At 42.3% G+C, this 25,055-nt stretch overlaps 2 protein-coding genes across 2 annotated transcripts; one reads left to right on the top strand and one right to left on the bottom strand.

The window, feature by feature from the left end:
* Nucleotides 1-48: 48 nt before the first annotated feature.
* pole (polymerase (DNA directed), epsilon) lies at nucleotides 49-15,008 on the top strand. Its single transcript, XM_026188018.2, has 48 exons — nucleotides 49-281; nucleotides 399-534; nucleotides 622-702; nucleotides 795-839; nucleotides 916-1,008; nucleotides 1,842-1,996; nucleotides 2,086-2,230; nucleotides 2,326-2,406; nucleotides 2,510-2,617; nucleotides 2,704-2,814; nucleotides 2,902-2,987; nucleotides 3,308-3,427; nucleotides 3,700-3,832; nucleotides 3,932-4,045; nucleotides 4,162-4,374; nucleotides 4,473-4,580; nucleotides 4,682-4,810; nucleotides 4,893-4,995; nucleotides 5,084-5,230; nucleotides 5,338-5,483; nucleotides 5,594-5,742; nucleotides 5,883-5,975; nucleotides 6,108-6,410; nucleotides 6,490-6,685; nucleotides 6,845-7,059; nucleotides 7,454-7,556; nucleotides 7,656-7,736; nucleotides 7,845-7,967; nucleotides 8,043-8,252; nucleotides 8,388-8,600; nucleotides 8,694-8,837; nucleotides 8,933-9,073; nucleotides 9,159-9,312; nucleotides 9,513-9,619; nucleotides 9,753-9,929; nucleotides 10,032-10,255; nucleotides 10,470-10,690; nucleotides 10,769-10,973; nucleotides 11,070-11,243; nucleotides 11,507-11,632; nucleotides 12,733-12,865; nucleotides 13,071-13,272; nucleotides 13,353-13,484; nucleotides 13,606-13,799; nucleotides 13,882-14,082; nucleotides 14,165-14,290; nucleotides 14,497-14,586; nucleotides 14,670-15,008. The coding sequence occupies exons 1-48, from the start codon at nucleotides 217-219 to the stop codon at nucleotides 14,790-14,792; spliced, it is 6,879 nt and encodes a 2,292-aa protein (XP_026043803.2). The 5' UTR covers nucleotides 49-216; the 3' UTR covers nucleotides 14,793-15,008.
* Nucleotides 14,681-23,502, bottom strand: p2rx2 (purinergic receptor P2X, ligand-gated ion channel, 2). Its single transcript, XM_026188019.2, has 12 exons — nucleotides 21,495-23,502; nucleotides 20,851-20,986; nucleotides 20,698-20,769; nucleotides 20,541-20,616; nucleotides 20,358-20,454; nucleotides 19,128-19,208; nucleotides 18,904-19,057; nucleotides 18,211-18,341; nucleotides 17,998-18,088; nucleotides 17,583-17,648; nucleotides 17,410-17,487; nucleotides 14,681-16,881 (listed from the first exon to the last, which is right to left on the bottom strand). The coding sequence occupies exons 1-12, from the start codon at nucleotides 21,659-21,661 to the stop codon at nucleotides 16,783-16,785; spliced, it is 1,248 nt and encodes a 415-aa protein (XP_026043804.2). The 5' UTR covers nucleotides 21,662-23,502; the 3' UTR covers nucleotides 14,681-16,782.
* Between the last annotated feature and the right edge of the window lie 1,553 nt (nucleotides 23,503-25,055).

The raw sequence follows: 25,055 nt of genomic DNA, 5'->3' as shown, positions 1-25,055 counted from the left end.
TTAACGATCTTTGTACTTCCGGTTCTCAGCTCCGTCCTCTCGCGGCAACTGCACGAACGCGCCAAAATAGGAAAACAGCAGGCGAGTCTGTGACAGGCGCAGACAAATCCAGCAGACAAAACTTTCTATTAAAGCGGCGTGTCTTCAAATGCGGCTTCACGCACACGTTTAGCTGTTTTATTTTAGTGTTTTGTACCCGGAACATCGCGATAGAAGATGGTTCTGCAGAACAGTGGACGCTACAAAGCGGACCGAGGACCGAGTGGGGATCCGGAAAACCAGTAAGTCCCAGCAGCTCTAACAGACCAAACGCTTCATAACACTTTCTTATTCAGAATATTAATGGATGACCGAGGACTGTCAGAATTTAGTGTCACTGTTGTGTGCGTTTGAACCAGGGATGATGGATCCTCCTTATCGGCCCTCAAGCGGCTGGAGCGCAGTCAGTTCACCGACGAGATGGACGCTCGCTTCGGATTCGACAGGATGAAGGAGCCGGGAGAGAAAACGGGCTGGCTGATCAACATGCACCCCGTGAGTCCTCGCAGTGCGACAGTTTTTCCTTTCTGTCTGCTGCAAAATAAACACTTAACATTTATTTTTGATGCTCTGCATTTGTAGGCAGAGATCCTGGATGAAGACAAGAGGATGATCAGCGCGGTGGACTATTATTTTATACAGGAGGATGGAAGCAGGTTCAAGGTGTGTTTGGGGGGAAAGCAGAGCGCTGTAACGCAGCTTATTAAATGTCCTGCATTTTACATTTTCTCTCATGTGTTCTGTCTGTGCTGTAGGTGTCTCTGCCCTTCAAGCCATACTTTTACATTGCGACGAAAAAGGTAAGTTAGTGACTGTGATTATGCCAAGTGAACATTTTTTTAAAAAAGTAATAAATAACAAAATGTGTATGTCCAGAACTGCGAGAGAGAAGTCATCTCATATTTATCTAAGAAGTTCCAAGGAAAGGTGGCAAAGCTCGAAATTCTCCCAAAAGAGGACCTGGACCTGGTGAGAGTTTAAACTGACTTTAAGTTATCTAATAAATAAATAGTGAGTAAATAAATAAGTCAAATAAGTGTAGATAAATAAATATTTTCTATATTTATTTACACAGAATTAGTGAAGAAATAGTTGGTGGTTAATTAATGGATGATTTTTGACAAGAGCACCACCACAACACATTTTCACTCATTTAAAAATCTAATCTGTTTATGTATGCTCACCAGACACTTCATTAGATATGCCTCACTAGTACTGGGTTGGAAGGCTGGATGGATCCATGCTTTCATTTTGCTTATGTCAGATTCTGACTGAACCATCCAAATGTGGCATCAACGAGGTGTACTGCCACGTACTGGATATTTTCCCTTTTTTTTGGACTATTCTGTGTAAACTCTAGAGATGTTTGTGAAGGAACAACTCAGCAGATCAGCAGTTTGTGAAATACTCAGACCAGCCCGTCAGGCATGCCACGTTCAGAGTCTGTTAAATCATCTTTCCTCCACATTCTGATGCTCAGTTTAAACTTGAGCGGGCCGTCTTGACCACGTCTGCTTGTTTTTATGCATTAAGATGCTCCCATGTGATTGGCTGATGTGTTACAGTGAGCAGTTGATTACCTGTACCTAAGAAAGTGGCCAAGTGAGTGCACGCATTTAAGAAAAATCTAAAATATATATCCCCTTTACCACTGTGGCACTCTTGTCCTTAGTATTTAGTGTCCTTAGTATCAGTGTTTTTGAAGGTATCGTGAACAGGTTGCAGTATACTTCCCTATTGGCTGCTAGTGTTGACTTTGTGCAGCCACTCACATGCTGATTCTGCTGATCTGGTGTCTCCAGCCAAACCACCTTGTCGGACTGAAGAGAAACTACATCAAGCTGGCGTTCAACACCGTGGACGACCTCGTGAAGGTCAAGCGTGAGATTGCCCCGGCGGTACGTAAAAACAGAGAGAGGGAGCAGTCTAACGATGCCTACACCTCAATGTTGTCAAGGTATCACCGAACCTTCGTTAGATTCCTTTGATGTTCCGCCTGACGTTTCCAGCTTTATAATAACCCCCGACACCTTTTTGTCCTCTTAGTGCGCTATCAGGTGGCAACGTGACCTCAGTGGATGAAGACGGGATGTCAAAGAGTATTTCAGATCAGTTAGACAACATAGTGGACATGAGAGAGTATGACGTGCCCTACCATGTGCGTGTGTCCATTGACCTGAAGATCCACGTGGTAAGATCAACTCTATCAGGTTCCAGTGTTTTCCAGTGAGGTGTTCCTCGACACCTGTGCGTGCTCTTCTTATCTTAACTGTCTTTATTTTTCAGGCTCACTGGTACAATGTTCGAAACAGAGGCAGCGCTTACCCGCCAGAGATTGTACGGAGAGACGATCTTGTGGAGCGACCGGTATCAGGATTTTGTTGTTTTAAGCCTTCCATCATTCATTCGGAGTTATACTGAAGTTTTGATTTATGTCGGGGCTTTTCTGTGAAACGTTGTTTCCCTGCAGGACCCTGTCGTTTTGGCGTTTGACATCGAGACCACCAAGCTTCCGCTGAAATTCCCAGACGCAGAGACGGATCAAATTATGATGATCTCCTACATGATAGATGGACAGGTAAGGTTCATTTGCGTTTGATTTTTCAAGTTATTGTTACGTTCCTGTTTGTAGTATCATCTAACAGTCCTTGTGTTTTCACGTAGGGGTTTCTGATCACAAACCGAGAGATTGTCTCTGAGAACATTGAGGATTTTGAGTTTACCCCCAAACCTGAGTATGAAGGGCCATTCACTGTTTTTAATGAGGACAATGAGGTATGTAGCCACTAACAATAAAGCATTGATGAATAATAGGCTGCTGTGTGTTTCTGTCAGTTTAATAACACGCTGTAATGGTTGCAGGCAGCTCTCATTCAGAGGTGGTTTGATCACGTTCAAGAAACGAAGCCAAACATCTTTGTGACCTACAATGGAGACTTCTTTGATTGGTAAGCCTATTTTCTGTTTCTGTAAAAGCCAGTTACTTACTTTAAAGGTGAAGTGGGTAGAATACATTACAGGCAGTGGCTGCAGTGAACACTTTTTATTATTTTTAAGTCCTTGGTTTCACTTCAGCTCGAGCAAAAGTGGCCCAAGCACCAGTTCTTTGTGACAATAGGCAGCTACGACATAATGATGAAGCTGTTAATAGTGAATTATTTAAACTGTTAAAAAGCTGATTATATTAGATATTCAATATTCTTATTCTGTTTGTTATGCTGATTACTTTTCTTGATCCTCCACCTCTCCTCATACTGTTTCTCTCTAGGCCTTTCATTGAGGTTCGGGCTGCCCTCCATGGACTGAGCATGCACAGGGAGATCGGTTTCCAGAAAGATAACCAGGGAGAGTACAAGGCCAGTCAGGCCATCCACATGGATTGTTTAAGGTGTGCAAAAGTTTTACACTCTTAAAATGATAAGCATACACTTTACCTCCACCAAGGAGGTTATGTTTTTGGTAACATTTGCATGCATCTCTTTCTGTCTGTAGCTTTATAACTTGGATACGATGAATCTTGTGTAATGTCTATTGTCAACACATAGAAAGCATTTTATAAAGATTTAAAATCTCATGTTTAACCACATTTTAACACATATAATCAAAGTAAATGTTATATGTAATGTTGGTTTTTCATATATCCAACTTATCCTGTATCAGGTGGGTAAAGAGAGACAGCTACTTGCCGGTGGGAAGCCACAATCTGAAGGCAGCAGCGAAGGCCAAACTGGGTTATGACCCCGTGGAGCTCGACCCAGAAGAAATGTGCCGCATGGCAACCGAGGAGCCGCAGGTGCAGAACTAAACTCCCGTCTTTATAAAATAAAAACCGGAATCATTTTAACGGGATGTTAACTTTCCACTTACTGTCTTTTCTCTTTCTTCCTGTCAGACTCTAGCAACCTATTCTGTGTCAGATGCCGTGGCCACATATTACCTGTACATGAAATATGTCCACCCCTTCATCTTCGCTCTGTGTACCATCATCCCCATGGAGCCCGATGAGGTTCGTCTATGGCGTGCTTTGCAAAAGATTAAGTAGAGTTCTCTTCTTTTTTTTTTTTTAAAGTGCATTTTACTAATTACCAGTCTCTCTTTTCTTGCGTTGTTCACCTGTTTCAGGTGCTGCGTAAAGGTTCGGGAACGCTGTGTGAAGCTTTACTTATGGTGCAGGCCTTCCACGCCAACATCATCTTCCCCAACAAGCAGGAGCAGATCTTCAACAAACTGACAGACGACGGCCACGTCCTAGACTCCGAGACTTACGTGGGCGGTCACGTGGAGGCGCTGGAGTCTGGAGTGTTTCGGAGTGACATCCCGTGTCGTTTCAAAATGGTACAGTCTGCTCAATTCTCAGAGCTCACTCTTCATCAGCACTTGTTTGTTTTTGTTTTGTTTTTTAAATGTCGCTCTCATTTTTGATGTTGCAACAGAACCCGGCTGCATTTGACTTCCTGCTGCAAAGAGTTGAGAGAACGATGCGTCATGCCATCGAGGAAGAGGAGAAAATCCCTCTGGAGCAAGTCACTAACTTTAACGAGGTTTGTGGAGGAGGGGAGTTGCCTCTGTCTGTCTTTTTTAATAAGTTACTCAAGTTTTTTTCTGAGCTTGAAATTCAGAATTAACGCCGATATTTTCTCAGGTTTGTGACGAAATTAAGAAAAAGCTGACGTCCCTCAAGGAGGTTCCAAACAGGATTGAATGTCCCCTCATCTACCATCTGGACGTTGGGGCGATGTACCCCAATATTATTCTCACCAACCGCCTTCAGGTTATTACTTTATTAATCAAAAAATGCTCACAATCACATCTAGAAAAGCATTAAATTTAGTCTTTATCTTCTAATTTTGTAGCCATCTGCTATGGTTGATGAGGCCACGTGCGCTGCCTGTGACTTCAACAAGCCTGGTGCCACGTGTCAGAGGAGGATGACCTGGCAATGGAGAGGCGAAATCAGTAAGTTATCTTTGGATATTTGTACTCTGCTTTTAAGCGATTTGGGGGGGAAAACGAAACCTTTGTCTCTCGCTGTCTCTCTCTGCAGTGCCCGCCAGCCGCAGTGAGTTTCACCGCATCCAGCAGCAACTTGAGTCTGAGAAGTTCCCGCCACTGTTCCCCAACGGTCCACCTCGGGCTTTCCACACGCTCAACAGGGAGGAGCAGGCCAAGCATGAGAAGAAACGTCTCGCAGGTTCCTCTTTTCTTTTTGGCTCCTTATAGTAGACTTTGACTATAAGTAATGAAAATAGTGGGTTATCAGGGCTAAAGTTAGTCCTGACTTTATTTTTTTTAAATCAGACTATTGTAAGAAGGCCTATAAAAAGACACACGTCACCAAGCTGGAGGAGCGAGTTACCACCATCTGTCAGAGGGAGAACTCCTTCTATGTGGATACTGTAAGAGCTTTCAGAGATCGCCGTTATGAATTCAAAGGACTTCACAAGGTATTGTAGCTATTTGATCAAATTATACCTGATCTGTCTCATTTATGTATTTATTTTTTTTATAGTTACGTGCGGTAAAGGTTTTCTTTTCGGTGCTACCTTTGCTTTAGGTGTGGAAGAAGAAACTTTCATCAGCTCAGGACAGTGGAGACGCCGCTGAGGTGAAGCGCTGCAAAAACATGGAGATCCTGTACGAATCCCTTCAGCTCGCTCACAAGTGCATCCTCAACTCTTTCTACGGCTACGTCATGAGGAAGGGGTAGGAGCCGGCCGCGGTTTTCATCAATCATCACAGATCCACTTGCGCTGTTACCTGAGCTTTTCGCTGCAGTCAGTACTGAGTGCTGTTGACTTGATGCTCTGTTTTTTTTTTGTTTGTTTATTTTATGTTTCCATCAGGGCCCGATGGTACTCTATGGAGATGGCCGGCATTGTGTGTTTCACTGGAGCCAATATTATTACTCAGGCCAGAGAGCTCATTGAGCAAATAGGGTGAGTTGCATAATTCTTGCCAGCATGTTGGCTTTAATTGAGCTCACGCACTTTACAGTATATATTTTATGCTGCGGGTCAGTTTATTCAACTATAAAAATGCTGCAATAAATCTCCTTCTCTGTGACACAGGAGGCCTCTTGAGTTGGACACTGATGGTATCTGGTGTGTCCTCCCCAATACCTTCCCGGAGAACTTTGTGGTGAAGACCAGTAACGAGAAGAAGACCAAGGTGACTATCTCCTACCCGGGTGCCATGTTGAACATCATGGTAAAAGAGGGATTTACCAACGATCAGTACCACGAGCTGGTCGACCCCGCGTCCGTCACTTACAACATCAGGGCAGAGAACAGCATCTTCTTTGAGGTGGACGGACCGTATCTGGCAATGATCCTGCCAGCCTCCAAAGAGGAGGGCAAGAAGCTGAAAAAGAGGTAAGGAGATAATTTTGTGAAATGATTTGTGGCCTTCTTACAGGGTGTAATTAACAAAGGGAGTCGCCTTTCTTTTTAGGTACGCTGTGTTTAATGAGGATGGTTCTTTAGCCGAGCTGAAGGGTTTTGAAGTGAAGAGAAGAGGAGAGCTCCAGCTCATCAAGATTTTTCAGTCGTCTGTGTTCGAGGCTTTCCTCAAAGGAACTACTCTAGAGGAGGTCTACGCTTCAGTGGCCAAAGTGGCCGACTACTGGCTGGATGTACTTTACAGCAAGGTGCATATCTCTGATCAGGTTCTGATAACTAGGGTCTCCTGTAACAAGGTGTTTTTGTCATATTTCTGAATTGTATTGTTCAGCAATCGTTTATTAGAATCATTTTTATAGAAAATGCATAACAAAAAAACTCACTGGATCATTTCATGTGTGATGCAGGCTGCCAACATGCCAGACGCAGAGCTTTTTGACCTGATTTCAGAGAATCGGTCAATGTCTAGAAAGCTCGAAGATTACGGTGAGCAGAAGTCCACGTCCATCAGCACAGCTAAGAGGCTGGCAGAGTTCCTGGGGGATCAAATGGTGAAAGATGCCGGTCTGAGCTGTCGCTATGTCATCTCCCGAAAACCTGAGGGTTCCCCTGTCACAGAAAGGTTCGACAGTTGCCGCTAAAGTAAACTTATCGTACCGTACTGAATATGTTAGATGGTAAAGCAGGGAAACCTTTAGGCTGTAGCTACACTATAATTGGTAAGTTGCTACTGTGTGAGTGTGCGGTGCCTCGGTTGTCAGGTCTGGTTTAAAAAACCAAAACAAAAATGAAAAGATGATAACGTCCACAATGCTAATATTGTGTCACATCAGACTATTGCAGCAATACCATATTTAAAAACTAGGCTACTGATTCGATAGGTTTCCTGGTGTTACACAGCACCAAAGACTTTTCTTGAGCTCGCTTTCCCATTTTTGAATATCCTTAGGAAACTAGCGATCTCTAATACGATCAGAAGTTAAAGCCATCGGCTCATTTTTGCTTCTGTGCATCAGGGCCATTCCTCTAGCCATCTTTCAGGCCGAGCCGAGCGTCAAGAAACATTTCCTTCGCAAGTGGTTGAAGATGCCCAGCTTGCATGACATGGACATCCGCTCTGTGAGTTTTAAGGGTAAAATTAAACGCGAATAACAAAGACAAAAATGTTCAAGTACTTTCATGTCATATGGTTTTTTGGTTCTTTCTTTTTTTTTCCAGATCCTTGATTGGAGCTATTACATAGAGAGGTTGGGTAGTGCAATCCAGAAAATCATCACCATTCCTGCTGCTCTGCAACAGGTAAAATGTTTAAAAAATAAATAAATAAACAGAAAACTTAAAACTAAATAATTAATTTAATTGATTAAGAAAATAATAATGGCACCTTCCACTTTTTATTTCCATAAGGTGAAGAATCCTGTTCCCAGAGTGAGGCATCCTGACTGGCTACACAAGAAACTCCTGGAGAAAAATGACATATACAAGCAGAAGAAAATTAGTGAGCTGTTTACCAGCGAGGGCAAGAGACAGGTAAGGTTAACCTCACAGTAAAGTGTCAACCACTAAGCCTTATTGTTGCACTCTAAATGTCTTCCTCGCTCTCAGATTGCCCATCAGCCTCTTGAAGCAGGTCCTGCTGCTGACATAGAGGATTTTGGGATGCCACCCAAACCCCTGCAGCCAGCTATCCTTATCAGCACTAAGCGGAAGCGGGCGTCACACGGAGACGACAGCCAGGTGGAGTCTCAGGATTTAGAGCTTACGCAGTCCTGGCGAGAGATCCTGGGACCGCCCCCTCCCACGGGAAAAACACGGGTAGGAAAGCAGAGGTTTCAGTATATTAAGCTTGAGACATTTTCATGCAATTCCAAATGCACTTGTAGTGCATTTGAATCCAAGACGTTCCAGCGGTGAATGTTAAAAGGTTCAAACAACTTTTTCTGTGTGCAGGAGGAACGTCAAGTTTGGCTGCGCTACCATAAGAAAAAGTGGGAGCTACAGCTGAAGCAGAGAAAGGAGAGGAAAAAGAGGAGGAGGCTGCTGGATGGGGAGGCTCAACCAGTGGGCGGAGGAGTGATCAGAGGTGGTCCCATCACAGGCCTGGGGAGCTTCCTCCGCAGAACAGCTCGCAGCATCCTCGATATGCCGTGGCAAATTGTCCAGGTAGTGCAGAGCGATCCTGTTATCATCCACAAATAATTTAATAATGTAAAGATATTGATCTTCTCTATTTTTACTTCTTCTTTTTTTTCTCAGATTGCAGAAACTAGTCACCCTGGTCTGTATAAGCTTTGGGCTGTGATTGGAAATGACCTCCACTGCATGAAACTCAACATCCCACGTGTCTTCTACGTCAATCAAAAAGTCCCAAAACAGGAGGAGGGAGCGACGTACAAAAAGGCACGCTACAAAAAAATGCATAAAATAATGCAATGACATCACTGTGACTATAGAAGAAGTTACCCAAAATAACTATCAGAGCTGTGTGATTACAGGTGAATCGCATGCTGCCTCGCTCCAACATGGTTTACTACCTCTATGAGTACTCTGTGCCAGAGGACATGTACCAAGAGCACATCAATGAGATCAACGCAGACCTCTCTGCACCTGACATCGAAGGAGTCTATGAAACACAGGTCAGTGTAATTTTTTACACTGCATAGTGTCCGTGTTATAACTGTATAGTACTGGAAACAGAACGCAGCGAGTCGTTTGTTTCAGGTTCCTTTGCTGTTTCGAGCTTTGGTGCAGCTAGGATGCGTGTGCATGGTCAACAAACATGTTGTAAGAGATATGGCCGGAAGGGAGGCTGACACGTTTGATCTGGAACATCTGGAGATGAGGTCGCTGGCCCAGTTTAGCTACCTGGAACCTGGTAAGAGTCATTCAGACACTTTAGATTTAAAAGTTTTGACAGCAGACTTTTGATGGTCATAAATGTCACAATTTAATATTTACTTTTTTTGAATATTTAGGTTGACCTAAATTATGACTTTTCCCTTTAGTGAAAAAGAAAACCGTTTCACTGCAATTACTTGTGAATTTTGATCTGCAACTACTATGTTTGCTTCTCAGGGAGTGTTCGCCACATGTATTTGTATCATCACAGCCAAGGCCACAAGGCTCTGTTTGGCCTCTTCATCCCCTCTCAGCGCAAAGCTAGCATCTTCGTCCTGGACACGGTAAGAATAATGGGCTTTCTTTGAGTGTCCTCTTTGTTTTAGTACCAGAGAAGAAGTCTGTTTTCCTCTCAGTACCATCATGACATTTAATTGCATTGAGAATAAAGCTCAGTTGTTGGCTTGCATTTTTTAGGTTCGAAGCAACCAGATGCCCAACTTGAGTAACCTCTACACAGCTGAACGCACGGCACTCCTGGAGAAAACGACGGAGGAGCTTCTGCCTCCGGAGAAACACAACTTTGAGGTGCGGGCTGAAAATGACATGAAGGCGATCTCACGTGCACTCCAACGAATACTCCTAAACTACAAGGTAAAATAATCTGGTTATATTTAACATTTTTATTACTTTTTAATCTTTAAGTTTCATGCGACTAAATTTGCAAATGCCTGCTTTGTTTGTTGCTGTTGACAGGAGGAGCGCCGTGGGCCCACCCTCATCGCAGTGCAGTCAAACTGGGAGTTGCGTCGATTGACGGCCGGGATGCCGGTGCTCGAGGAGTTCCCGGTCGTTCCGGTTCATGTGGTTGATGAGATCAGCTATAATGTGTTGGACTGGCAACGGCTCGGTGCCCGGCGCATGATCCGCCACTACCTCAACCTGGACAGCTGTCTGTCACAGGCTTTTGACATGGCCAGGTATGATCTGCATGTTTCTGCTGAGTTTCCCTTCACACATAAGGTTGTTCCAGACGGAGAGGAAGATTTTTTTTTTTTTTTTTTTGTAAGAGGATACTATAAACGTCTTACATGCTAACTTTGTGGTTGTAGCCTCTAATAAAAGATTTATCCAGGCAGCAGAAATTGTTGTAAAACATTTTCAAGCACTTTTGAATTGTTCTTTTACTTTCAGATATTACCACTTACCTGTGGGGAACTTGCCACAGGATGTGTCCATCTTTGGCTCAGACTTGTTTTTGGCAAGACATCTACGGAAGCACAACCACCTGCTATGGCTTTCACCCACATCCAGGCCTGACCTGGGAGGAAAAGAGGCTGATGACAGCCGTCTGGTGATGGAAAATGATGACAGAGGCTCTGTGGAGATCAATGCTCAGGGATGTTATTCAACAGGTACAAAAAAAAAAGGAAGAAAAAGGAAATCACTAGAGGGATTTTTGAAGTCTGTCTTAATCATCATCTTTCGTGCAGCATGTGTGGAGTTGGACCTGCAGAGCCTGGCGGTGAACACCATCCTCCAGTCTCAGCATGTCAACGACATGGAGGGCGGAGCCAGCCTGGGCGTCAGTTTTGATGTGATTCAGCAGGCATCTTTGGAGGACATGATGTCAGGAAACCAGGGAGCAAGTGCTCTGGCTAGCTACGATGAGACAGCTCTCTGCTCCAACACCTTCAGGTGTGTAAACTTCTGTGTTTGAGCGCAGGATTTGTGTTTTGTGTTTTGCTCAAACCACAATTTTCATTGATTAATTTTTCTGGGTTCTCTGAGCAGGATCTTAAAGAGCATGGTGGTGGGATGGGTCAGGGAGATCACACAGTACCACAATGTGTATGCAGACAACCAGGTGATGCATTTCTACCGCTGGCTGCGCTCCCCCAGCTCGCTGCTGTATGACCCCGCCCTGCACCGCACCCTGCATAACATGATGAAGAAAGTGTTTCTGCAGTGAGTGCCAAATCCTTTATACTTCAAAAATGAAATCTGAAAGCTTTCTTTTGAAATAATGGTAAACTCTACATCAGTAGGACTTCACCACTAAGAGAAAGCCCTGGTATTTTTAGGTTGTTGCTGTTGGTGTTGTTTGTGTTTTTGTTTTTTACGTTTTAAACGTAAAACTTTATTAGAAAATTTGACGATGTGAACTCTGATTCATAATAATGCTTTCAGTTTCCATTTATCCAGACCTCATTCTCGCATTCTGGCCTTAGGTTGGTTGCAGAGTTCAAACGTCTCGGCTCGACTGTGGTGTACGGAAACTTTAATAGGATCATTCTGTGTACTAAAAAACGCAGGATTGATGATGCCATTGGCTATGTTGAGTATATCACCAACAGGTCAGTGTTTTTTAAATTCTCCAGTCTGATCTGGGATGACCAGAGTTTTAGTTTTCACATGTTTTTATTTTCAAAATCAGAATGAATCCCAGTGAGAAATTATTTTGTTTCAATACACAAATTTTGTTTATAAAACAATATATACAATTGAGGCCCTAAAAGTGCCATGTTAAATTTAAATTAAATATTCTAAAGTTAAAACAGTACTTTAACTGTATAGACAAGATGTAAGTGAAAATAGTCCAAGTGTCAATACACTTAATTTTGAACATTTGATGGCAACAGGTAAGAATTATGTCTTTATTTGCAACCTCACAGAATAAACTCCAGCTGTAACATTAGTGCATCACATCACTGGAAATTGAATGTATTTTCTTGATGATGCAGAAAATGTAATTATGTTACATTTGATCTTAATCTGCTGCTAAGTTTGTTTGATTTTTAGCTGATAGAAAACTGATAATAAAATTGATCGGTTCCATTTTTGTAGGCTGTTAACATCATTTATCAATAAAATTCATTCCCTCTGATTGGATCACAAACTAAAGTGATTTTGCACGTCTCCTTTAGTAAACTACTGGAGAAAATCAGATCCAATCAGATGTAAAAATGCATGCATGTGTTCACAGCTGTTGGCTATTTTGACATATTAACAATAGTATATTAGTAAAATGATGCATGATGCAAAGCAAGAGCCAGAACACTAAAATCAGAAAAACAAAAATAATCTATTAGAAGAGCGAGACGGCAGGGATTGTTGTGGTTTCCATCAGCTGAAGTGATTTCTGTAAATTAAACCCAAAATGGGAGAACTGCCCATTAAAATAATGGATGTGACATTTAAATATTGACTTTATGACAAAATATGAATATAAAATCAATATTGCTACTCAGAGATACATACCTCCTGGGATTTTGGTTCTTGAAATATTGTTGTGGTTTTTTTCCCTGGTTTTCTGAAAGTATGTGACTAAAATAAGCACCAATACCTTTTAAATGTTTGACTTTTATTGTTTACAACTTTTGAAAGTCTAATTTCCTGTTTCCAGTCTTTTACGTGTAACCACAACATCTCACATTTCTAACCGTTTCTCTTCTAGCATCCATTCCAAAGAAATTTTCCACTCTTTGTCCATCTCCTTCTCGCGGTGCTGGGAGTTCCTGCTGTGGATGGACCCTGCCAACTATGGTGGCGTGAAGGGCAAACTGCCCTCCAGCGTCATGTATGGAGAGGTACTGCCAGATGCTGGAGGTTTCTTCCTGTTAAAAGCGAGCTTTTTCTTCCCACTGTCGCCAAGTGCTTGCTCATACAGGGATGTCTGATTGCTGGGGGTTTGGGGTCTTTATCTTACAAACTACAGCACCTTGAGGCGACTCTTTTTGCGATTAGGCCCTGAACTGAATCCATCTCCAATGTCGTTGTTTTGTTTTTTTGTAGGAAGGAGCCCAACAGAAGAAAACCAGACAAGAGGAGGGGGATGAGGATGGCAGTGAGGATGAAGATGAAGAAAATGCTGAGGAGGAGGACGGAGATGGAGAGACGGATGAAGTAGAGGATTTGATTGAGAGTAACTGGAATATCATGCAGTATCTTCCTCAAACCGCATCCTGTCAGAAGTACTTCCTCATGATCGTCTCAGGTAAAAGAAGGAAAATCTCCCAACATTCTTTTTCTTTGCTTTCTAAGTTACTAACTCTCAAAACACCTTTACCTTGCCAGCGTACATTGCAGCGGTCTATCACAGTATGAAAGAGGAGCTGAGACGTAACGGCCCAGGAGCAACACCAGTAAAGAGACGTGGCAACAGCCAGGCTTCCCAGCAGGCAATTGGGGATCTGAGTGCACTTCCTGGTAAGAAGCTGATCAGGAAGCTGTTGTATGTGCTAAAGACTTCTGTTGTATTTCTCTGGGACTGCAGATTACGCTCAGCCGAGTGTTTAATGTTTACGGCTTTAAAAATTCTCTTCCACAGGAATGATCTCCTTCTCCCAGGAGTACGTGTCCAGCGAGCTGACACAGAACATTTTCACCATCACTCAGAAAATCCAGAAGAAGGTCACTGGTACCAGGAGTGTTACCCACACCTCAGAGATGTTCCCCATCCTGCCTGGGTCACACCTTCCACTCAACAACCCAGCACTGGAGTTTATCAAATATGTCTGCCAGGTAAAAAAAAAGAAAAGAAATCTGCTCCTTTTTTTTTTTCCTCAGCGGTTATTTATATTTCCCCCATCCCTCCCTTGTTTAGGTTCTTTCACTAGACGCCAACATTGTAAATCAGGTGAACAAGCTGAAGAGAGACCTCCTACGTCTTGTGGATGTTGGAGAGTTTTCAGAGGAAGCCCAGTTCCGTGACCCGTGTAACTCCTACATCCTGCCAGAGGTTATCTGTCACCACTGCAATTTCTGTCGGGACCTTGACCTCTGCAAGGACCCGTCAGTGGCACAGGTAAGAGTACAATAACTCCTGACATTTCGAAACTGTGAAAGTCAGAAATCTAAATGAGATAAACTTGTTATCTTTTCCTCAGGATGGTTCAGTTTTGCCTCAGTGGTTCTGCTCCAACTGTCAGGCGCAGTATGACACCGAGTCTATTGAGATGGCTCTGGTAGAAGCTCTGCAGAAGAAACTGATGAGCTATACGCTGCAGGATCTGGTGGGTAAAATAGTGCTCAGTATATCAAAACACCTGGCAAAATTTAAGCAATGAAATGATAAAAAAAAATGCACTCACTACTTCTGGTTGTTTGTTTGTTTGTTTTTCTTAAAAAAGCAAAGTTTTCCTGGCAGTAAAATCTAACTTGCATGCTTTTTGACAGCCCATTTTCCAGAAGGTGCCTCACAGGTTTTGTTCAATTTCAGGTGTGTAGCAAATGTAAGGGAGTGAAGGAAACCAACATGACCCTCTACTGCAAATGTGCTGGAGACTTTGACCTCACCTTCCCAGCCAAGGTTCGTACTTTGAAGCACACGGCACCATTCTGTTCAGCGTTGAACGCATATTATTGACACTGCTGTTTTTGGTCTGTTTACAGAGCTTCTCTGAGCAGATCACGGTGTTTAGGAACATAGCATCCCACTACAACATGAGCTTCCTGGAGGAGACCATAGGCTGGCTGCTCGTTATGAGCCCTCAGATCAACCAGGGTGTTCACTGAATATGAGCTTCACTGACACTTCCTTCACTCCATCCAAATCAGGAAACAGAGTGCTGAAATTCATTTTTGAGTTTTAGCAAACTTCAGCAGCATCGGTCTCTGCTTTTTGCTGTGTGATTGTGTAACCAAGATGATTCCCCTGTAAATATGTTTAGATTGTATTAGTTATGCATGTGTATGAAGATCTTCACTGATAATAAATGTGTTTTTCATGTGTCTTGGTCTGCTTGTGATTGCTGCAGTTCTGTATTTTTCCTAAATTACATCTACTCTGTCGTTACGCTGTCTCAGTTTTCTCCTCCCTCCCTCGGCTGCTAATGTGTCTGCTGTAAATTGCGCACAGCTTCAATTACATGACCTGCATCCACTCTAATTTCTTCTGCTGTGAAACGTGACTAATGTTGCCTCATTGCATGTTGCGTAATCTTTCATTGTTTCTTTGGTTTGGCGACAGTGAAGAAGACTTTGACAAATCTAACTTCCTTTTTTTTTTTGTTGAGCAAATTTGAACCTTGCAGACTGAAAAAGATGAATTTCTGGCTGGTTGGAAATTGTTTTTTTTTTTTTTTTTTTTGTCGTTATCCCATATGGGAAATATGTATCTGGTAGTGAACGTTATGTATGTCTGCTTTAGAATTGCCTTAATCCACACATCCCCTTCACTTTAAGTTCATTGTTTCACAGATGACTCACGTTACCTCCTGGTGGGCGTCTCCCAGACAAGTAATCACATTTCAGACTTAACTGCTGTACAATCAGATTCACTTCTTTGAGGTTCTCATAGACATGCTCTGCATGTATGTTGATAAAATGAAATGATGAGAGCAATTTTGTGCTCTTAAATGACTTATTTGCATCAGGATCTCAGCAAATGTTACATTTAGTTAGTATGGTTTGTCAGACAAATTACAAAAAGCTATTTAAGCTGTATGCTGTGAATCTTCACAATTTTTTTTTATATGGTGCAAGTCTACAGTTTCCAAAATGAAGTGACTTTCTGCCAACCTTCATAGCAGATATTGATCATTCAACTTGAGTCTTAAATTTTTGTGGGTTTTTTTGTTGTTTTAAACCACTGACATCTGTATTGCTCCTTGGCAACCAGATGGATTCACACTTCCCCACAATCTTGTTACAGGAACCATTTTATGGGAAATGTCTGCATTATTCGATTACTGTTCATTGCCCTCCTTGTGTTTCTCCTGGTAGTTTCCTCCTGTGTGCTGAGCACATCAGACTGAAAGAAGGAAATGAATCAGAGCCTTCAGATGCTTCAGTTTTATCTTTGTCACAATTTCATGATTTTGTTTTTCCTTTTTAAAAAGTCCCACCAGTCTTTATGTTTGAACCAAGTTAAAGGTTATTTATTGTTGGATTGAATGTCTACAATACATCGACATATGCTGTATGGTTTTTATTTTTTGGTAGCACTTTAGAATAATGCCATACTATCAAACATTATTAAGGTATTAGCAAGTGACCAAATTCATCATTTACATAGCATTACTCCTCCTTAGTATGGCCTTTATAAATACTGATATATTATTATGACTATGATTATTACTAGCAGTGATGTGGTAGCAGTGATAGCTGTGCATGATGGATAAACATCTGTATTTATAAACGGCATACTAAGGAGAAGTAATGACATACAAATGATGAATTAAGCACTTACTAATGTTTCCTAGTGTGGCGTTGTTATAAAGTGCTGCCAGTCTTTTTCTCATGACAGTGTACTGAAATGGTTTCCTGTTTTCAAAATAAACACATTCTCTATATGCTGTTAATATATTCTGAGGTCGTGTCAAGTTAAAGAGAACTAACTGTCTTATGCAAAGATTTCCACAGGGATCTCTTTCTTTTGCCCGTTTTTATCCCCACTAACATCAGCACAGTGTCAAAGTGAGCTGTCACTGACACCTGAGATGCAGTTGCTGTTTGCCACAGTTGGTGGTGGGGAGTCCATGCACTTGGCCAGCGAGGACTTTGGTCACAGGGGTACGCCGTCTGACAGGTCAGAATGGTTTGAGCCGAAGCTGTTGATGTAGCTGAGCTCTGTGGGTATGGGATTTGTGGGCTCCTTGATCACCTGTGAAAGGCAGAAGATGTTATTAGACAAACATCTCACAAAATAGTCCCTAAAAATAAGAAAACAGTCACCAAAACACAGCTATACAGTTGTATGATTTGTGCCTGGAGCAAAGTAATGAAGCCAGTGAGTTTCACAACGTGTGTTAGAGTCTCATGGTTATTGTCCATAAAATGACAAATGTAGCCCTGACTTTGACCACAGTTAAAGTGAAGACCCATTAGCTGACCATTAAGTCTATGCTTGATTAAATCTTGAACAATATTGTAGGAGCAGCGATTCTTGTGAATTGTGAAAAGATATACAACAGACGCCTCCCCATGACCTCAGCTCATCAGTCCTTCAGGCTGATGAGCTAATAATTGACAGCATTCTCCACAAGACCTGGAGACAAACTAGATTTCTTCTCTGGATGGACGATTTCATTCTATTTATAAAAGTCTTCTACTGGATATAGAAGCAGATTCACAAAAACAAATGAAACTGAGTTGCGTTTAATGAATAACGCTCTCTTTTTTTTTTACTCACTTCATCAAACTTTCTCTCACTGTAGACTTCATTCTTGTCGATAAATGTCAGCATGATCCAGTCGCAGATTATTGTGCACTACAGAGAGGGGAGATGAAGCAGAATAACAGTTACACTAATTGAACGGTGCCGCTTTAATGTCTCAGGATAAAAACAAATTAGTCAATACTCACAATCCCAACAGAAGTCATAGCAGTCACTGTGCTGATGATGGTTGGAATAGGACTAAATTTACCAGCCTGCACAAAAATGACACACAGTTGTTATGGAGTCGTACATCTAGATAGATAGATTTTTTCTTTGTTCCCACACTCAGTAGACTGAAGCACTTGTTTATAGGGGGTCCTCTGATTGTTGCGGTGTTCCCTGTATTATTGTAGAGTCTTTAGCTTACAGCACGTTGAGGTGACTGTTGTTGTGATTTGGCACAAATTGAATTGAAATATTGGGGGGGAAAAAATCGTAGAAAATTGAAAATGTTTGTAATACTAAAGAGTTAATTCCTAATAAACAAAAAAAAAACATAACATAAAAAAATATATTTTGATAGATACAACAATAAGCAGGTCTAAAGTAGAATCTACTCACATGTCCATGAACTATGATGTCTAGACGGATACCAAAGGCCTTGATTAGTGTCCGAGTTTCTTCCCCATCCTTACTGTAATATTTGGCAAACCTGTAGAATTACACATAAATTATTACAACAAGAAAAAAAAACAGGTGAGCACAGCAGAAGAGCGTTTTAAAGACTGTTTTAAAAATAAAGTATAAAAGTCAGCGTTGGACGCCGGTGCTAACCTGTAATAATAACCAGCGTCGGGCAGATCCTTTCGGAGGTCAAGGCGACGGAACGAGTATGTGGGTTTACAGTGTGAGGGATCCAGATCCAAGTTACACTTCCAGTTGATGAAAACACCGATCACTCCTCCCTGAACTCAGACAGCATGACAGTAGTCATTTTTAACCCTCGTGGGTGCCATTCTTAAGACATCATGTAAACAGCAATAGCCCAGGAGAAGAATATAAAGTATTCAAACTTTATCAGTAACACAAATGAAATACGTGCCTGAGTACTTTCTGGGCAAATCCTAAAATTAATCTTGGGAAAATTCAAACACCAAGACACCAATCAGATTAGAATTAACTAATGAGAAATTTGTATAGAGACGGCACAAACCATAATGATATTACCACATAAGAATCTGCAAAACTATAAAATAAGTTTCATATTTACTGAAGTGTTACAATAGCTGATTTGGGACAAATTGCAAGAATGGCCTTTCTGTCTAAGTTTTATATGTCTATTTTATGTCTATATGAATTTTATTTATAGAGACATAAATTTATTCTAATTTCTATTGTAATTCTAAGATTTGTTCTAATTTTAGATTGCTGGCTGGGGGTTGATGTTGATCCACACATTTTTAAATGAGAAACACTCTCCACAAATGAAATATTGTGAACACCATGCAGTGCAGGCATCATACTCACGGTGTTACAGAGCTCACTAAAATTCTCCCTCGCTTGTGCTGCGATGTATCCCAAGCGGAAGATGGGACAGTAGGGGTCACGCTCCTCATCATAGTGACACTTATTCAGGTATCTCTTAATGTCTCGCTTGTTTCGGGCATCCTTAATGTTTCCCCTGCCAAAGACAAGAACATCAGTATCTGCAGCTTAAATGTCCAGAAGTATTAACTTCTATGTGACCCTACCTCAGCACTTTAAATTTGGGGAAGTGGATAGAGTTCCTGATGAACACTGTGAAATTGATGGCCTCCTCTAATGGTGGTTCTCTGTTGAAGACAGCAAATATTTAACATTTCCTTAAAGTGACCTTGAAGTGGTTCTTGCATCTGGTTCAGGTTACACAATTTGTTTGACTGGTTTGGTCATCATTTGGTCAAAGTAGTGACCAAGCAACTGATAATATCTTGTCTCCAAGGAAGCACAGTCGATCTGTTTTCTCACATAGAGAAGGTTCTTGGTTCTTTCATAAAGCCCAAAATATGTGAACTTTATTGTGTTTTACTCATGTGGATGTGTCTTGATGACTAGGTTTTTTTTCCAAGCTGTATTTAATGATGACTTAATATTTAATGCTTTACTAATTTTTCTGCTTTGCCACCTGTCTTTTTGTCAAAATCATGCATCAAGCCAAATCTCTTGTAAATTTTACTTTTCACTCTTGCTGCTATCATAATCACAAATCACCTCTGACACCCTCCACCCTGCCTGCACTCTCCTCTTCGCCTCTCTTGTGCACTGTGGATTTAAATGTTTTTAAACAGGTTTTTAAACTCATCTTACTTCACTACCTCTCCTCCTTGCAGCTTCACTGTAACATCTGTTTCCCTCATTTACACACGCATTCTGTTTGCTTCCACTGACTTTAATATCTTTTTTCTCCAGAGCATACCTCCACCTCTTCAGGCTCTTTTCCACCTGCTGCCTACTCTGAGCACAGATCACAATGCCTTCTGTGAACATTACAGTCCACAGAGACTCGTGCCTGACCCTATCTGTCGGCCTGTCCACCACTGCAAACAAGAAAGGGCTCAGAGCCAATCCCTGATGTAATCCCACCTCCACTTTAAAAACATCTGTCACTCCTACCACACAACTCATCCTACATATTCTTCACCGGCCTATCAATTCCTGAAGACTACTAAAAGAAATTACAAGAAAGCTTGGCTGAGTGTGTTCAGTAAATATTGACTTTCAAGCTTGTTAGGACTGTACCATTTTGTTTTTGCCTTCATTTCCATGTATGTTTGCACATGTTTTAATAAATCGCTGCACCAATTCGTATTTTATTTCATGTTAGTTTCCCATGTTTTTGGATATTTAGGCTCAGTTTGAGTCTGTTTAGAACTTATATGGATTTTTAGAGCAATGCATATATACCTGACATGATGCTGATGATTCTGTAGCACCCATCTTACCGTACTACAGCGTATTCCTCAATCGGACACCAGCTTTGTATCTCACAGGTTTTAAAGGTGTGGTTGTAGTACTGAACACATCTGCCCGTCCTTCTGCCTGTAGGAAAGTGTTTGAAACAAAGGGTGGCAAATGCAAACCAAAAAAGGCATGAAGAAAAATTAGATGAGAAGTGAAAACATTACCGTGGCCACTGAAGTTGACTTCCCCTTCAACGCAGTCAGAATCGGTGGTGCAGTTGGCATTGGCAACATTAAAATGCTAAAGTGAATAGAGAAACATGTCAGTGATGGGAGGGAAAAGGTGTCTTTGTTACTCAGTAGATTTTAGTTGACCTCTCACCTCAGCACAGGTGCCTTGTCTCTGATTGAACGTGAATTCTCGTCTCAGTATTGTGCTAATCACATCGCCACCCTAAACAAAAAGGGGAAAAAAAGACTTAAAGTGGTTAACTCAAGCATGAGCTATGCAGCACAAGTTTAATGAAGAAATCACCTCTGAGGGTTGGGCATACTCCACAGTGTCCAGGATCTCATCTCCATGAATTGCTGAGCCTTTCATGAGAGTATAAATAGAGCTCTCTGGACGGGTTTCGCTCTCTTGGTATGCTTTCTGACTTATAAAGACATACCTTCAGGATGATAGAAGAGACAGCGGTAATATCACATTTTCTACCATGATGTCAGTTTTTATTGGAGGTGTCATGTTACACTGGATCTGCTCAGCCCTCTTTGCTGAAGCCAAGAAAAGGTGATGATGTACTTTAATTCAGGGCATTTCGTTTATTTCAAATCTGAAACACTTTACATCTGTTCTCCTTGGATAGCATTTAAATCTCTGATAATATGGAGAGGGGATGAGCCACACTCAGTTGGATTGTTGAATTTTATGCTGTTAATTGCAAATGAGATGCATTTCCTCCCCACAAAACTGCACTACATGAGTTCAAATTTAAAGCCGTAGTGTATTTATTTTATCTGCATGAATATTATTCATTAAAAATTTTACTGTAATTAAATTTAAAAGAACCAACAGATCTAACAGAAAAAATGTAGAAAAGACAAAATAAACCTTTGAATTTCATATATTGTCCACACACCTGGTCATTAGACATGCAAAAGTACAAACATGAAGCTTACCATATGAAATAAGTGATCACAAGAAACTGAACACCCCTGTAAATTACGCCAAGAGTTCTGTTCTTAACCACCATCACCTTGGGGGTCTCATAGTCCCAAAAGCCATGAATATACTCCTTCAGGAAGTTATGTAGCCCCATGATGATTTTATGGCACGTTTCCGTCATATCCTCAGATGTTCTTGTGAAGTCTTACGATTGAATCTGTATATTTAGCTTTAAATATCTGTCATTGTGTCTTTTTCTCCGCTCCAGCCTGCATTTCTCTCAAGCATCCCTGGCACCAGCGAGTGAACAAGAGAGTAGGGGGTGGGGTCCTGATGTGGTTGAAGGCAGGCTTCGTTTTTTTTTTATGCCACTCTATTCTGATAAATCAGCTTTATGCCTGGATCAGCTTCTCCCTGTACAAGACTCTTTTAACTTTCATTTTCTTGTTATTAGTTTTTTTATCTTTCTTTTTTTTTAAATAATGGCTTACTTTGCACATAAACAGTTTTTAAATTGTCGATTTTAAATTGAAATGACTGGCTTTGACCCCTGTGTGTTGGTCTGGATGTTTATGGTCAACTGTCAAACCTGCAGAAAGGTATGATGAAAAAAGGGATGCCAAAGAAGTACAATAACCTGTCCATACCTAAGGTCTTAGAAACTGCCAAGCAAAGACTCGCAGCCTTGGGTAGCTGCTTGGAAAGGTATACCAGAAAGACTGAAGCCAGGAGAATAAACCATCCAAGGCACTCTTAGTGGCAGGGAAACAATATGAGAACAACAGCCCCACCAATGCTGGAGACCTAGCAATACTGGAAGACCATGTGGGGGATGGATGCAACCTATAGCAATAATGCTCAGTGGCTAGTAGTAGACATCCGAGAAAGGGTCTTAAGCATGAAGATTTGGACAGCACCAGGCCTTGACATGATACACAGATACTGACTAAAGAAGCTAGAAAGCCTCAAGAAAGCCTCTGACTCAATGACTCACACGTGGATCCTGGAATGCCTAGAACTGTACGAGTACTTTTACTAATCAATCAGAGCATTCGGAGTGCTTTATACAGCATCCTTCATTGACCCATGCACACCCATTAATACAAGCCCTTTTTCTATACTTAAGTGTTTTCTATCTAACATTCACACTTGGATGGATGCATTGGAGGTGTTAATATCTTGCACAAGAATATTTGGTATGCAGTCTGGAGCAGCCAGGGATCAAACAACCAAGAATCCAATTAGTAGGTACTCTAGCTTCTGAACTACAGCCAACCCTGTACATCAGGAAGGTGCCAACAAATGACCATGTGCTTAGCAAACACTTCAGGCATCAGAAACATGAGAAAGAAGAAGAGCAAGAAGGGGAACCATCATGGAAGGACAGGCCCCCGTACAGTATGTACCACCGGCAGATAGAAGAAGTGTCTATTATCAAGAAATCCAACCAATGGCTGGATAAAGCTGTACTGAAAGACAGCACAGAAGCACAAATCATGGCAGCGCAGGAACAAGCTGCAAGTACAAGATCCATAGAAGCCATGGTGTACCACACCAGCCAAGACCCCAAGTGCAAGCTGTGCAAAGATGTCCCTGACACAATCCAACACATAACACCAGGGTGCAAGATGGTAGCAGGTAGCGCATGCATGGAATGCCATAACCAGGAAGCTGGTATATACAGATATATCTGTGTCATTTATGGTCTGAAAGTAGTGGTGAACAAAAAGAGGAAGACGGCCATAGTGATAGATGTAGCTAGGATAGCATCATCAGAAAGAAGAAGCTCAAGAAATACCATGGGCTGAGAGAAGAGCTCGAGAAGATGTGGAGGGTCAAGGCAACAGTGGTCCCAGTGGTAATCAGAACACTCAGGACAGTGACTCCCAAACTGGGCGAGTGGCTTGAGCAGATCCCAGGAATGACATGATCACTGTCCAGAAGAGTGAAGTTCTGGGAACACCAAAGATACTGGACAGGACCCTTAAGCTCCCAGGCCTCTGGTAGGGGAGCCAAGCTTGAAGGATATATATATATATATATATATATATATATATATATATATATATATATATATATATATATATATATATATTTATCTGCCTTCATATTTATCTGTCCCGCAGACATGAGCGAGACAGATAAATATGAAGGCATGCCGGCTCGGACGTCGCCCGGATCAACAAGGTCCGCGTCAGGTGTTGAGGAACCAGGGCACCCTGACGAAAAGTGGGCTACTGGAACAAGAAGGCATCGGTGGGCAAGGGACGAAAACAGGGCGTTGTTGGAATGCTACTACGCAAGTAACCCCGGCGGAAGGGGCTACATGAATAGGATGAGGGACCTATGGATTCTTCGATACCCAACATCCACAATGACGGCGAAACAACTAGTAGCTCAGTGTTCCAACATTCGAAAGAAGGGACTGCTCTCACAGCTAGAGATTGACGAGGTACAACACAAATGCTACGGCAAGGAGGAGTCAGGACGCCAGGTCAGGGGGGAGATATCATCACCCCCACCCAAGATTGGGTACATAGCCCCAAGTGCGATAGGAGAAGGATCGTTGAGTGCGAGAGGAACTGACCTGAAAAATAGGATCATGGCCAAGCTTGAAACCTGGATCCCCCGTAGCCGGTTACCAAGATTACGTGAAGTACCCTCAGAAGGTCTGCTAGATGATGTTAATGCAGCACTACGGGCAATACCTACAACCACGATTACCGACACTAACAAGCTGATCTACAATACGGCAGCAGTGATCAGTGAGATGCTTGGCTACAAGTTGAACAGCCACAAGGGGCAGTACCCTCCATGGAGAAGGAGGCTAGAGGGCAAGATCAAAGTAGCACGGAGGGAGGTTAGCCAACTAACGGAGTTGCAGAAAGGTGCGACAAATAAGGTGCCTAAGAAATACAGCAAGCTGTCCATACCTGAGGCCTTGGAAACTGCCATGCAAGCAAAGACTCACAGCCTTGGCCAGCCGCTTGAGGAGGTACACCAGAGAGATAGAAGGCAGGAGAATAAACCAGCTGTTCTCCACAGAACCAGCAAAGGTGTACTCTCAGTGGCAAGGGAACAATAAGAGAACAGCACCACCAAGGCTGGAGACGGAGCAATACTGGAAGAGCATATGGGAGAAGGATGCAACCCATAACGGCAATGCTCAGTGGCTAGTGGATCTGAGGGCAGACCACAGCGACCTCCCTGAACAGGGTCCAGTAACCATCACAGTGGCAGATATCCAAGAAAGGGTCTCCAGTATGAAGAGTTGGACAGCACCAGGGCCCGACATGGTTCACGCCTACTGGCTGAAGAAGCTGACTGCACTCCACGAGCGTCTGGCAGCACAAATGAACCAGCTGCTAGTTAACGAGAGACACCCGGAATGGCTAACTGAAGGCCGGACGGTCCTGATCCCCAAGGACCCCAAGAAGGGACCGGTCCCCTCCAACTACCGACCAATAACCTGCCTCAGTACTACATGGAAGCTCCTGTCAGGCATCATATCGGCTAAGATGAACAGGCACATGGGTCAATACATGAGCGGGACACAGAAAGGAATTGGCAAGAAT

Source organism: Astatotilapia calliptera, chromosome 12, assembly GCF_964374335.1.
Source record: "Astatotilapia calliptera chromosome 12, fAstCal68.1, whole genome shotgun sequence".
Taxonomy (NCBI): domain Eukaryota; kingdom Metazoa; phylum Chordata; class Actinopteri; order Cichliformes; family Cichlidae; genus Astatotilapia; species Astatotilapia calliptera.
The sequence above is the reverse complement of the archived record's forward strand: the minus strand, read 5'-3'. Positions and strand labels throughout refer to the sequence as shown.

Coding starts and splice junctions, on each gene's coding strand:
- pole (XM_026188018.2), top strand. CDS start 217: ATGGTTCTGCAGAACAGTGGACGCTACAAAGCGGACCGAGGACCGAGT. Junction 8,601..8,693: donor TGCCGTGGCAAATTGTCCAG/GTAGTGCAGAGC, acceptor TTTTTTTCTCAG/ATTGCAGAAACTAGTCACCC. Junction 11,244..11,506: donor ATGAAGAAAGTGTTTCTGCA/GTGAGTGCCAAA, acceptor TTCTGGCCTTAG/GTTGGTTGCAGAGTTCAAAC.
- p2rx2 (XM_026188019.2), bottom strand. CDS start 21,661: ATGACGGAAACGTGCCATAAAATCATCATGGGGCTACATAACTTCCTG. Junction 20,770..20,850: donor AGTATGCCCAACCCTCAGAG/GTGATTTCTTCA, acceptor CTTTTTGTTTAG/GGTGGCGATGTGATTAGCAC. Junction 18,342..18,903: donor TTAGTGAGCTCTGTAACACC/GTGAGTATGATG, acceptor GTCTGAGTTCAG/GGAGGAGTGATCGGTGTTTT.